The sequence below is a fragment of the Thamnophis elegans genome, chromosome Z (genome assembly GCF_009769535.1).
Source record: "Thamnophis elegans isolate rThaEle1 chromosome Z, rThaEle1.pri, whole genome shotgun sequence".
In the NCBI taxonomy this organism is placed as follows: Eukaryota; Metazoa; Chordata; class Lepidosauria; order Squamata; family Colubridae; genus Thamnophis; species Thamnophis elegans.
In genome coordinates, this window is record NC_045558.1 from 83,069,460 (window position 1) to 83,082,822 (window position 13,363).

The following is a 13,363-nucleotide window of genomic DNA, read 5'->3' on the forward strand; positions in this document are numbered from 1 at the left end:
TGCCAGTTTTTCTCTTTTTCTTCATATTTAATGTCTGTTTGAATGTTTTCAGATCCATAATCTATCTGGGTTTTTGCAATGTTTATCTGCCTATTGCCTAATAACAGATCTTCCCTCTCTCCATCAAGGTCATCTTCTTTATTCTCTACACTTGGACAGAGACAACCTTGCAACAGTTTATTCATGCTCCAATAATTTTCTGGTCAATTTATTGCAATATGCTTTATGTGGAGCAACCTTTGAAAATGGTCTGGAAACTTCAGTTAATTCAAAACAGAGGCAGCTAGATTACTCACTGGAACTGACCAATATACCAATATATTATGCTGGTACTTTGTCATCTGCATTGTGTGCCAGTCAGTTTCTGTATCCAATTCAAAGTGTTAGTTTAACAAATTTAATATTTCTCAAGAATATCTTGAACGGAGAGTAATGATTTTAATTTGCTATGCCTCAATATTTTTTTCAAGAAGTCTAAACACAAATATAGAACCACTATCTCCTGATTTATAAAATGATAATCTTATGGATGAATATTTTGATAACCCTCTCACAGTAGTAGAAGAAATAATAATCTGTGTATACCAACCTTCTGCCTTGATGATCATCACATTTTGCTCCAGGTCAATTAAAGGTTGTATAAGACACAGTCGTGGCTCCTGCTTCTGAGTAATACAAACTCCATTCTGATTTGTAACCATCCAGTTACGATCATACAGCAAGCCTTGGTTTCCAATAGGCCACTGCATAGCCTGAAGAAGGTAAAGGAAAATAGAACTGTTATTTACTCAACGGACATTTAATAACATTTTTTAATTTTAATTAACATTTAGAGCCGAGGTGGCGCAGTGGTTAGAGTGCAGTACTGCAGGCCACTTCAGCTGACTGCTATCTGCAGTTCGGCTGTTCAAATCTCACCGGCTCAAGGTTGACTCAGCCTTCCATCCTTCCGAGGTGGGTAAAATGAGGACCCGGATTGTTGTTGGGGGCAATATGCTGACTCTGTAAACTGCTTAGAGAGGGCTGAAAGCCCTATGAAGCAGTATATAAGTCTAACTGCTATTGCTATTGCTATTTAAAAACTGGCATATGTGTGTATTTGTTTTCAGCTCATTACAACAGTAAGAGATGTATATTGTCTTATATACATGGTACACTTTAAGGCAATTTAACTTCTTTCTGCAGTTACAGGCTTCTTTCTGAGTGCTTAGTCAAATTTCAACTTTCTGCCATTTAGAGATTAGAAACAAAACTATATAGCAAATTTAAAAGATTCGCTAAATTATTTAATCTTTTAAAAGTTTTTTTTTTAAAAAAGCATTTCTATTCCAAAAACTAGTCTTTATATTAATGCTATAATCTCATCATGTCAATTCAAGTTTAAAGTTCTTGGAAGATACTATTAAGCTTGATTTGATGGCCAATAAAAAAACTGCATTCTAGTGCTTTAGCAATCTAAAACAAGTTCTGGTTTAATTTTAAAGCAGCTATCCCTTATTGGAATATGTAAAAAACAAAACAGAATTCCTATTTGCAAGAGTTCCTAAACTATTCGTCCCATTTTTTACTGTTGAGCCTCTGCTTACTGTAATGCATTCCTAATGGTTTCATCTTTTTAAAAGGTTGAATAAAGAAGTCATAGGCAATTCATACATTCCAGGGAGAAAAAAAAGCAAGTTTTCTAATACTATAACTAGAGTTTCAACAGTGAGGCATGGGTAAGGCTCCAATGCGATAAACACAAAGGGGTATTTTTTTTCTTTGTAACAATGAATGTCTTAGTATAATTTTAATTATATTTGAGTTATTTATTTCAATGTATACATTAACATAATTTTGAAATAAACTTTCTCTTGAACTAATTTCTCTTGGCCTAATTTAAATAAATTGCAGAAATTACATTTTAAACAAAAGCTTATGTATTTTGCTATCTATTACATCACATTTTTATGTAACCACTCCAAGACTATACTTTGGAATCTATACATAGTTAAAAAAAACTATTCTGGAAAAATTATTATTGCCAAGAAGGCAAAAATAAACAATTTCTATACTGAATATTTTTAATCAGCAGTATAAAACTTAATTTCATAAATTAAATCTTAATTTAATCTTTGTTACTTATTATTTATTAAAGATTCTAATCCAATAAATATCTGAGTGTAAATATTTTTATTTAATTGGGCAATCTCTAAAAACTTGTATAGCATTGAATTGGTTACATCATTAGCCATTTGAATCTTCTTTTTCAATTTTTATGTCTCTGAATTACTAAAAAAAATTGTATAGGAAAATACTTTAAATGAAGGTGAATCGTTGTTTTATTTTTATTAACTTTTAAATTACAGATGCCTTTAAGCATCAGGTTGATATAAATATATCTTCTAAAGTGTAAAAAGTCTGGATTTTTACAACATCTCCTTGGAATTGGAATTGTTTGCCTAAGGTACTGAGAAAAGTTTAGCATTAGGTCATGACTTAAACCAGAATAAATAGATATATGGAATACTTGTTTAGTTTTACAAGTAGTCCTTGACTTATGAACATAATTGGGACCAGAATTTTGGTCACTAAGTCATGCATCATAAAGCAATACATAAAAAGATTAGATCCATTTTTATGACAAATTTTCACTACACAAATCATGTTGTTGATATGGGAATCTGGCTACCTCAATTGAAATTGCTTATCAGAAACTGGCTGGAAAGGTCACAAATCATGACCACATGACACTACAACTTGGTTGTAAATGTGAACCAGTTGCCAAGCAGCTGAATTGTGATCATGTGACCATCAGATAATGTGAGAGTCATAACTTTGAGGATAAGGGTATAAATCACTTTTTCCAAAATTGACGAGAAATAAGAAAAAATAAAATATACAGAACATCAACAGATTTCTCAAAATAACATATTTCAGGGCTAAGAGCCACACTTAGCCTTTACTGAAGTATTGTATATGGAAAAAGGAGGTGGAGGTAAAAATAAACATAACATAAAATAAATTATTTTCCATATATTTCATTAATTACCCCTTTCTTCTATTCAAATTATAATTTAATTCTTACTTTCAAATTTACTTTCAGAGGATCCATACCTCTTGATTTTTAAGAGTATCAAGCAGCTTTTTATGTATTTACTTATTTTTGTAATTTGTTATAGCATCTCTAAAAAATCTCTCTGGTTTTCATATTGCACATGACCATAAAATGTTACCGAAATCATTTACCTCAAATGCAGCACATGATTTGATTGGGTAGAGGTAAATATTGGTGATTGTAATCGTCTTTTTACCATTTGGCACTTCTACTGAATTAGTAAAAACTTTAGGTATGTTGATTTCTGCCCAACTTTTAGTCAAATGCACATTTCCTTCTGGTATCACTGATGCATAGTGGTGACTTAGCTGTAAATTCTTGATTATCCTTTCCAAATGCTCTTCGGTTGCATTCTTCTCATCATGACTGTTGCTATTCCATCTGGGAAATGATGTAATCTTTGGAACAATCTCTGTCTGGAGTGGACACTTTACTAAATTGAAAGTAGATAATCTAATACTTATAATGAATTTCAGAAAGGCTTGGACATCTTCAAATGTAGACATATAGCCAAATGAAATTCTCACAGACCCAGTGGGATGTCCATCAATTACATCTATGTCATCTCCACAGACATGACCAGCCTATTTAGAAATAAAATAAAAAATATTTTGTTAATTTTATTAAAATATGATATATTTTACTAAAGTTACAGCAGAAAGATTCTCTATAAATATAGTCAAAATGCTTTAATGGCATAGCTGATTTTGTGATCTCTCTTCCAGAATAAAAATCATCTTTCTTTACCTAATTTTCTATGGAATTGCATTTCTGATTATTCATTATCTGTGACATAACCTTCATAACGGGAGAGGGCCGGAGCATTACGGTCGTAACAGGGAGGGGCAGATATGGCGGGGACTTTAGGGCAGGCCATTACCGGGGAAGGAGGGCTCGCTACATCACAGAGATCCCTCCTTCCGGCCCTAGGAGTTCCACTCCGAGGCCAGATGGCGCGAGTGATCAGGACCCTGGTCTCAGGCTGTTGTCGCTAAATGCCAGGTCTGTAGTTCACAAGGCTCCCCTCGTCCGGGACTTAATTATAGACGAGAGGGCAGACCTGGCATGTATTACTGAAACCTGGCTGGGCCCGGAGGGAGGAGTCCCCCTCGTAGAGATGTGCCCAGAAGGATTTCAGGTGCTTCATCAGCCGAGAGCCCAGGGAAGGGGTGGGGGTGTGGCTATTGTTATCCGAGAGTCTCTAGTACCTCGTAGGATCCCTGCTCCGGAGCTTGTCGGGTGTGAGTCCCTGCTGGTGAAGTTGGACCTCAAGGGTCAAGTGGGTTTGCTGTTAATGTACCTGCCTCCCAACAGCGTTGCAGCAGCCCTCCCCTCGCTCCTCGAGTCGGTAGCCGAGCTGGTGATTGAGTTCCCCAGGCTTATGGTTCTGGGGGATTTCAATTTGCCTTCGCTCGGTGAACACTCTGATGGAGCGCAGGAGTTCATGGCTTCCATGACAGCCATGGGCTTGACCCAGGTAATCCGGGGCCCAACTCACTCAGCGGGTCACACGCTCGACCTCGTATTCCTCTCGGAGCAGTGGAGTTATGATCTTGGTCTGAGGGGTAATGAGATCATACCCCTGTCATGGTCAGACCACTGCCTACTGAGGCTTGACTTTTGGAGGCCAAACCCCCACTGTAGGGAGGAGGAACCGACCAAGTGGTTCCGCCCCAGGCGACTTATGGACCCCCTGAGCTTCCGGAGCTTGGGGTTATTCCTGATACTCTTGCCCACAGTCCGGTGGAGACTCTGGTTGCTGCCTGGCACTCGGCAGCATCGGAGACCCTTGACCGGATTGCGCCACTACGGCCCCTCCGAGGCGGCCGATCCCGGAGGCCTCCTTGGTTCACCGAGGAGCTCCGGGAGAGGAAGCGCTGGAGGAGACGCCTAGAGCACCTGTGGAGGTCCGATAAGTCTGAGTCGAACCGAGCACTTTTAACAACTTGCACCAAGGATTACATCAGGGCACTTAGGGCAGCAAAAAGATCTTATATTGCCACCTTGGTTGCGTCCGCTGAGTCCCGCCCAGCCGCCCTGTTTAGGATAACCCGCTCCCTCCTAAATAGGAGGGATACGGGGGAACCCTTGCAGGGTAGGGCTGAGGATTATGTCCAATTCTTAGCGGACAAAGTTGCTCGGTTTCGGTCGGACTTGGACTCCACCTCTGCAGATCCAGCCGAGGCACAAGAGGATGAATTGGTTGACCATCCCTGGGTTGAGTTTCAGGATGTTGCCCCTGGGGATGTGGACAAGGCCATGAGAGCTGTGAGTGCCTCCACCTGTGTACTGGACCCGTGTCCCTCCTGGCTGGTTGTCAACAGCAGTGAGGTGACACGAGGCTGGATCCAGGCGGTTGTCACCGCCTCTCTTCGGGAGGGGCACTTCCCCGCCGCACTTAAAGCGGCGGTGGTGAGACCCCTCCTGAAGAAGCCATCTTTGGATCCAACTGTTCTTAACAATTACCGTCCAGACTCCAACCTCCCCTTTGTAGGGAAGGTTGTTGAGAAGGTGGTGGCCTTCCAGCTTCAGCGGTCCTTGGAGGAAGCAGGTTACCTTGACCCCTTCCAGTCGGGCTTCAGACCTGGTTACAGCACAGAAACCGCTTTGGTCACATTGACCGATGATCTCTGGAGAGCCAGGGATGGAGGCCATGCCTCCATCCTGGTTCTCCTTGACTTCTCGGTGGCTTTCGATACCATCGACCATGGTATCCTTCTGCGACGACTGCGGGAGGTGGGGGTGGGAGGCACTGTTTTGCAGTGGTTCTCCTCCTACCTCTCGGACAGGTCGCAGTCGGTGTTAGTTGGGGGGCAGAGATCGACCCCTAGGCCCCTAACATACGGGGTGCCACAGGGTTCGGTCTTATCCCCCCTACTATTTAACATCTACATGAAACCGCTGGGCGAGATCATTCAGAGGCACGGGATAAGATACCATCAATATGCGGAGGATACCCAGCTGTATCTGTCCGCCCCGTGCCAACTCAATGAAGCGGTGGACGTGATGAACCGGGGTCTTAAAGCCGTTAGGGACTGGATGAGGGCTAACAAGCTTGTACTCAACCCGGAGAAGACCGAGTGGCTGTTGTGTTTCCCTCCCAATAATTCGGCTAGTATTCCAACACTCAGGCTGGGGGGTCAAATTCTACACCCCTCAGACAGGGTTTGCAACTTGGGAGTCCTCCTGGACCCACAGCTGACCTTCGACCATCATCTGACGGCTGTGACCAGGGGGGCATTTGCCCAGGTTCGCCTGGTGCGCCAGTTGCGACCCTACCTGAACCGGGAGGCCCTCACAACAGTCACTCGGGCCCTTGTGACCTCTAGGCTGGAATACTGCAATGTGCTCTACATGGGGCTGCCATTGAAGAGCATCCGGCGACTTCAGCTAGTCCAGAATGCGGCCGCGCGAGTGATTGTGGGTGCACCTCGGTTCGCCCACATAACACCTATCCTCTGCAAGCTTCGCTGGCTACCTGTTGATCTCCGGGTGCGCTTCAAGGTACTAGTTACCACCCATAAAGCCCTTCATGGTAGTGGATCTGCGTACTTGAGAGACCGCCTACTGCCAATTACCTCCCTGCGACCTATTAGATCGCATAGATTAGGCCTCCTCCGAGTTCCATCTGCCAGTCAGTGTCGTCTGGCAACCACACGGAGGAGAGCCTTTTCAGTAGTAGCTCCGACCCTTTGGAACGACCTCCCCGTGGAGATTCGTACCCTCACCACCGTCCAGACCTTCCGCACAGCCCTCAAGTCCTGGCTATCCCGTCAGGCCTGGGGATAAAGATCGTAATCTGTCCCCACCCGAATGATGAATGAATGTTGTGTATTATTTTTACTCATGTATTGTTTCATGTTTACTGTTTTGTATCCCCTCCCCTATATTTTGTAAGCCGCCCTGAGTCCCCTCAGGGAAAAGGGCGGCCTATAAATAATAATAAAACTCAAACTCAAAACAGAGTCAGGAAATTATAGAAGTTTGGACAGTTGTGGATATATGTTCTTAATGATAGAAAAAGACAGAAGAGGATCAGCTATCTTTAACTGTACAGATCAATATGGAAAACTCATTTCTGGAAGTAGCAGGAACTTTGGAATTAATTGACTATTAAATACTGGTGTTCTTAATCTTAAGGAGAATTGAAGCTGAATCTAGAAAAATGCATATGTAAGATTTCAGAAAAGGAAATTTTAATAATCTCAGAACAATGACAAAATAGATTTATGTAGTGATAACATATATCAGTGATAATATAGAATAGGTTTACAATTCCATGTCAGGACAAATTAATGAGAAACATACTGGGTCAACAATAATTCCAGCCAGTATACACTGATGGTTTTACTTTAACTGAAGCAAAATGTTTTATCATAAACCTTGCTTAACATCAAAATCAGTCTTGGTACCTATATTTCTCAATATTTTTATTAATCATTTAAATGAGATTGTAGATGATACAAATATTAAGTGGAATAGTTAATAATGTAGAAAAAGTAACATTACACAAGCTTGATATCTTAAAAAGAAACGAATTAAAATAATTTGAGAAGCAAAACTTAAACACAGAAGTATAGGCTATAGCATAGCTGGCCACTTTAAAAATCATTATAACTATAAGCCATTTGAAAGAGAAACCAATTTGCTAGAGACATTATGGTTCCTTAACCTTGGATAAAATTCCAACTAAACAGCTAGGGTGCTTTTGGTTTCCTGACCTGATTTGAAGGCTAGCCTAGATGTTCTCTTATACTTCTTCTTCTACTTACACTTCTATGGATTTTTGTTATATTTTTGAGATGTAAAAAAAAATCAGACCAAGATAAATCATTTCAGAATTCTTTCCACCTTTAATGTTTAATCTGTACAATTCAATCGAAAAACAATGAAATCTTTTAGGGGATTTTGTTTTCCTATAAAAGATTTCAATTTTTAATTGAATTGCACATCATATATAATACATTAAAATGGAAATAATTTTGAATTGATTTATTTTTATATGATTTTTTTGACATCTCAAAAAGTTACATCAGAGGAAAATGATCTGGTTCTCAAAAGTTTCAATTAAACACATGAAGTTTAAGATTAATCTGGTTCAGAAGTGTGTGTATATGTATGTATGTATGTATGTATGTATGTATGTGTGTGTGTGTATATATATATATATATATATATATATATATATATATATATACACACACACACACACACATACATACATACATACATACATACATATACATATATATATATAATGTATTATATAATATATAATATATATATTGTTTACAATACAAATTTAGTTGTGCAAATGAGAAAGTAAATTTAAGAGGTTTTGTCATAGTTAATTTAAACATAATTATAGTCTATTACATTAAATAGAATGACTTTGCATAAAGAATTTTGCATTGCTCATAAACTAGTAAATGATATTTCCTTTTCTGTAAATGAAGTTTTTATATTATGGGACATTGTTTGGAATACTTGCTTAGAAGCAGTGGGAAAATTAATGGAACAGATGTAACATGATTCTATTTATTTTAGCTGCTAGAACTGCTACATTGACCATATACATATACAGACCTGTAGGTTCTTTTTGATGTCATCATGGTTTATCCCCAAGTGCTGCTGACAAGCTCCAGTATTACAGAAACAGCCTGTGCGCATATGAATATTGTAGAGCCCAGCCAGTTTGTCCACCTTGTTTCAAGAGATTCCATTCGACCCCAGAAAAAAAAGATTCTTAACATAGTAACAAATCATTTATGAATAGAATAACAGAGTTGGAAGGGACCTTGGAGGTCTTCTAGTCCAACCCCCTGCCTAGGGAGGAAACGCTATACCATGTCAGACAAATGGTTATCCAACATCTTCTTAAAAACTTCCAGTGTTGGGGCATTTACAACTTCTGGAGGCAAGCTGTTCCACTGATTAATTGTTCTGTCAAGAAATTTCTCCTCAGTTCTAAGTTGTCTCCCTCCAAATAAAGATTTCTTTTTCTACCATTAGAATATTCATGAAATATGTTAAGATCTTATTATTTATTTCCAAAATTGCATTGAAACATGTAATAATATAAAACCAAAATAAAGCTATAACTATATTACAGAAAAAAAAGAACAACCTCCAGATGAATCAGCAAGGTTATATAAAGAGCTCTCTGACACACTGAGGAACAAAATAGATAATTATAAAAATTAGACGCAATGAATAGCCTAAATATGCATGGATTGACTCAAGAAGGCTAAGGCTCAGAATGAATTAAAACTTGCAACAAATGCCAAACCTAAGAAACACCTCCCTGCCTTCTTTAAACATGTAAGGAACAAGAAGAAAGTCATGGAAACAGATAGGTCACTAATGAGAGAAGATGGCAAGAAGGTGATTTCTGAAATTGTACAGAAAGAAGATCAAACAATCAGAAAGATGCATAACAGTAAAGATACTTGGAGACAACAAAAAATAAATGAAATGTACCTGTGAATACCCAATTATATCTCCATTTTCATCCAACACATTAAAATTAATTATGGGACCTTGGATATCTGAATTGCTGAAGTCAGTATCAGTATAAATGCGTACAAGAGGTGCACCATTAGCATATTTTAAGGTAGAAAGAACTGAATAGGTATGGTGAGCCAAAGCAAATGTATGCTGTTTTATGTTTTCCATTCCACCTAAGAAAGACAAAGACAAACAATTACCAACAATGGTCAACTGATTTGGTTATAAATAAGTTTCACTACATATAACTCTAATTTTATATATTTTTATAAAGCAAATGAAGTAATAAATATAACAAAAGGATCATTTTTCAGAAAAAAAAAGTAACAATATATTACCTGGCCCAAAACTCCAGAATATGTGAGGCTCTCCATAGATTCCACGCCCAACACAAAACCATTGGAATGTCTTGTATAATCTCAATAACAATTCCATTCAGTAATCAGCTAATATATAGATTCCAGAATGAATTGTTTAATTATTACAGTTAAATTACAACAAAGATCTTTCAGAACTAAAATTAGAGTTTTTCTATAAAAGAAAACAATGATTTAATAACATTAAGCTGCTTAGACTCATATAAGTAGAGGAAGCTTTCGACTTACAATCATAATTGAGTCCAAAGTTTATGTTGCTAAATGAGATATTTGTTAAATGAGTCTTGTTCCATTTTATAACTTTTCTTGCCACAGTTAAGTGAACCATTGCAGTTGTTAAGTTAATAATGCGGTTGTTACTGTATTTTTCATAGTATAAGACACACCTATTTCCCTCAAAAAAGAGGCCGAAAATCTGGGTGCGTCTTATACACTGAATACAGAATTTCCCCCCCCCCCGAAACCCACCCCCTCACCAAAATGGCGGTCCATAGCCAAAAAATGGGGCATTTTTTGCTCAATTTTGCCCCGCCCAGCCCCCAGGAGCACTCTATAAATCTCCTAAAGGCTATGAATACCCCCCCCCTTTTTTTGGACAAAAAACAGGCCCATTTTCATAAAAAACAGGCTGTTTGTCGGAGGCCTGCAGAGTGCAAAAACTTTTTTTTAAAATTTGCCTCTTCAAAATCCTGGTGCGTCTTATACTCTGAAAAATACGGTAAGTGAATCTGGCTTTCCCATTGACTTTGCTTGCCAGAATGATACAAAAGGGGTTCACATGATCTGAAAACACTGTAATTGTATAACCAGATTTATGTGTTCCAGAAATTAAAAATGAATCTATAATTAGAAAGCAGTGTATTAACTATTTTAAAATTAATGGTATAAAGGTAATTATATAAGAAGTAATTAATTCATTGGTGGGGGAACACATCACAAAACATTTAAATTAATATACAAAGCAACTGAATTAGAACAGTAATAATATAAGAGAACTTAGCATACTGTTGAATGACATAAGGACAAGGAGTTCAGAGAGTAGCCTCTGTCTTTAAATTAAAGAAAAGCAGAAGATTGAGAAAGTAATATATTTAAGTTCAGGAGGAGAAAGACATGGAGCGTGGAAAATAATATACTGAATTCAAAAGGATAATAATGATGTAAATTCAAATAATGGCAGGGGAATTGGAGAAATTTAATAAAATGATTCACTTTGTATACAGTGTTGAACTAGGGAAAATAATAGAAAAATGGGGAGGCTTTGGGTGCAAAAAATAAAAACAGAATTTTGGATATTTCCAAAATTAGCAAAGGGAGGAAATGTTTATCAAATGTAGAATTTATATATGCATTAGCTAAAAGACAGAATCTTTTCTATAAGTACCCCTTTCATTTGGGTATGGAGAAATAGAGCTTCCTGTGATGATTCATAGATTCCAGTGAAGATTCATGGCAAAGCAAATCTAGTGCAGTGGAGATCAGCAGCCACAAAGTGAATTCTTGTTTATGCAGGCTCCAGAAAATAGAGAGATTATAACATCACTCCTTGCACTCTATGCTTTGTTAAGCAGGTTACCGAAATTGACATTTTTGTGAATTGAGGGGTTTCACAGCCATTACACAACCTATATGTCCATAAGTATCACATGAGCAGTTACATTTTTGGGTGTAACTGATTTACAGCTAAACATATATTTTTTTCTGAGCAACAAGGTGATGGTGGTGGGGGAGAATCACTTTATGAGTCAATGTTCTGGATTACCAAATAAAAAAAGATTTTAAACATTTATAAACATTTAAGCAATAAGATTAATTTCAGAGTGGAATTTTTGTGAAAGTGCTTTTGCATCAATTGGAATTGAAACAGACAAATGAACCACACGTTCCTGGTTTTTTTTCCTGTACTATTAAAGAGTGCAGACAATTGGTGGTTTTTACAACATGAATGATAACAGTAAGATGAGTCAGATTGTTATACTGATGGCAACAATGGAGATGCTGACTGTGATTATTGAGTGCCACTTGAAATGAAAGAATTAAACGAAGTGAAAGACAAAATAGGGGAGGAAGGTGTTTGTGTGGTGGAAGCTTGCCTTTTCTCCTGCCTTGTTTGTGGTACTTTCATTTTTGGGATTATAATAATATAATGGAAAGAGTCAGTTCAGTATAATGGTTAAGGCATCAGCCTAGAAACTGGAAGACCTTGAATTTTTGTCTTAGCATAAGGTGCAAAGTCAGCAGAGTGACCTCAAGTCAGTCATTGTCTTTCAGCCTTAGGAAAGAGGCCATTAGGAAAGTAAACAATTTCTGGAAAACCTTATCAAGAAAACTGTATTTATTTTAACATGTGAATTTTGCTTTTAAACAGCAATTGTTTTGATTGAATTCTGTCGAAAAGATGAGGGGATTTCTATAAAAAAATTAAATAGAAATTGGGGGAGGTTCAAATGAAAGTGTCAGAAGAGACTACACAAAAATTTCAATACGTAAAATACGAATTAGATTGAATTAGGGGCTTATAGGTATTAATTTTTATAAAATTTTCACTGATTATTATTATTATTATTTTTCAAATGTTTAACATGGAATATAAATAGAGCCTTTTAGTACTGTCCATGGGGTTTTCATAGCAAAGATACTGGAGTGGGTTGCCATTTCCTTTTCCAATGGATTACATTTTGTCAGAGCTCTCTGCTATGACCTATCCGTCTTGGGTGACCCTGCACGGCATAGCTCATAGCTTCATAGAGCTACATAAGCCCCTTCACCATGACAAGCCACAAAGGGGCTATCTAATGAGAAGGAAGGATTCACTGGAGAAGAGCCTAATGCTGAGAATGATTGAGGGTAAAATAAGGGGATGACAGAGAATGAGGTGGCTGGATGAGTCACCAAAGCAGTAGGCATGAGCTTAAATGGACTCCAAAGGATGGGTAGAGGACAGGAAGGCCTGGAGGAACATTGTCTATGGCAGTGATGCTGAACCTTTTTTGGCTCATGTGCCAAAAGCGGGGGTGGTGGTGCAGGGGGGTCGTGCATGGGCACGCCACACCCATAATGCAATGCACGACCCCCAGTGTGCATGCACGCATGACATGCTTTTTTTTTGCATGCTTTTTTTGCCCTCCCCAGGCTCCAGAGGCTTTAGAGGAGCCTGGGGAGGGCAAAATCAGCCTCCCCCCCCCGGAAGGCATCAGGGAAACCCAGTCCTATGGGCAGGAAAACCGGAAGTTTGGGAACAGACTTCCGGTTTGCTCATAGGGCCGGTTTTAGTCCTCTAGAGCCTTCAGGGACCTTCCAGAGGCTTCCCTGAACGCTCCAGAGGACGAAAAAGGACCTTATGAGCAAACCAGAAGTCACTGTAGTTGGACACTGATGAACT

At 38.5% G+C, this 13,363-nt stretch overlaps 1 protein-coding gene across 1 annotated transcript in view; it reads right to left on the reverse strand.

Annotated features, from left to right (window-relative positions):
• MOCOS (molybdenum cofactor sulfurase) overlaps positions 1-13,363 on the reverse strand; it is a 57,266-nt gene that overhangs the window by 28,936 nt on the left and 14,967 nt on the right. The window contains exons 6-9 of the mRNA XM_032235455.1: positions 9,578-9,777; positions 8,684-8,800; positions 3,229-3,681; positions 590-752 (exon numbers count right to left, since the gene is read on the reverse strand). Of these exons, the coding sequence (XP_032091346.1) occupies positions 590-752; positions 3,229-3,681; positions 8,684-8,800; positions 9,578-9,777 (933 nt within the window). The remainder of the gene's footprint in view (positions 1-589; positions 753-3,228; positions 3,682-8,683; positions 8,801-9,577; positions 9,778-13,363) is intronic.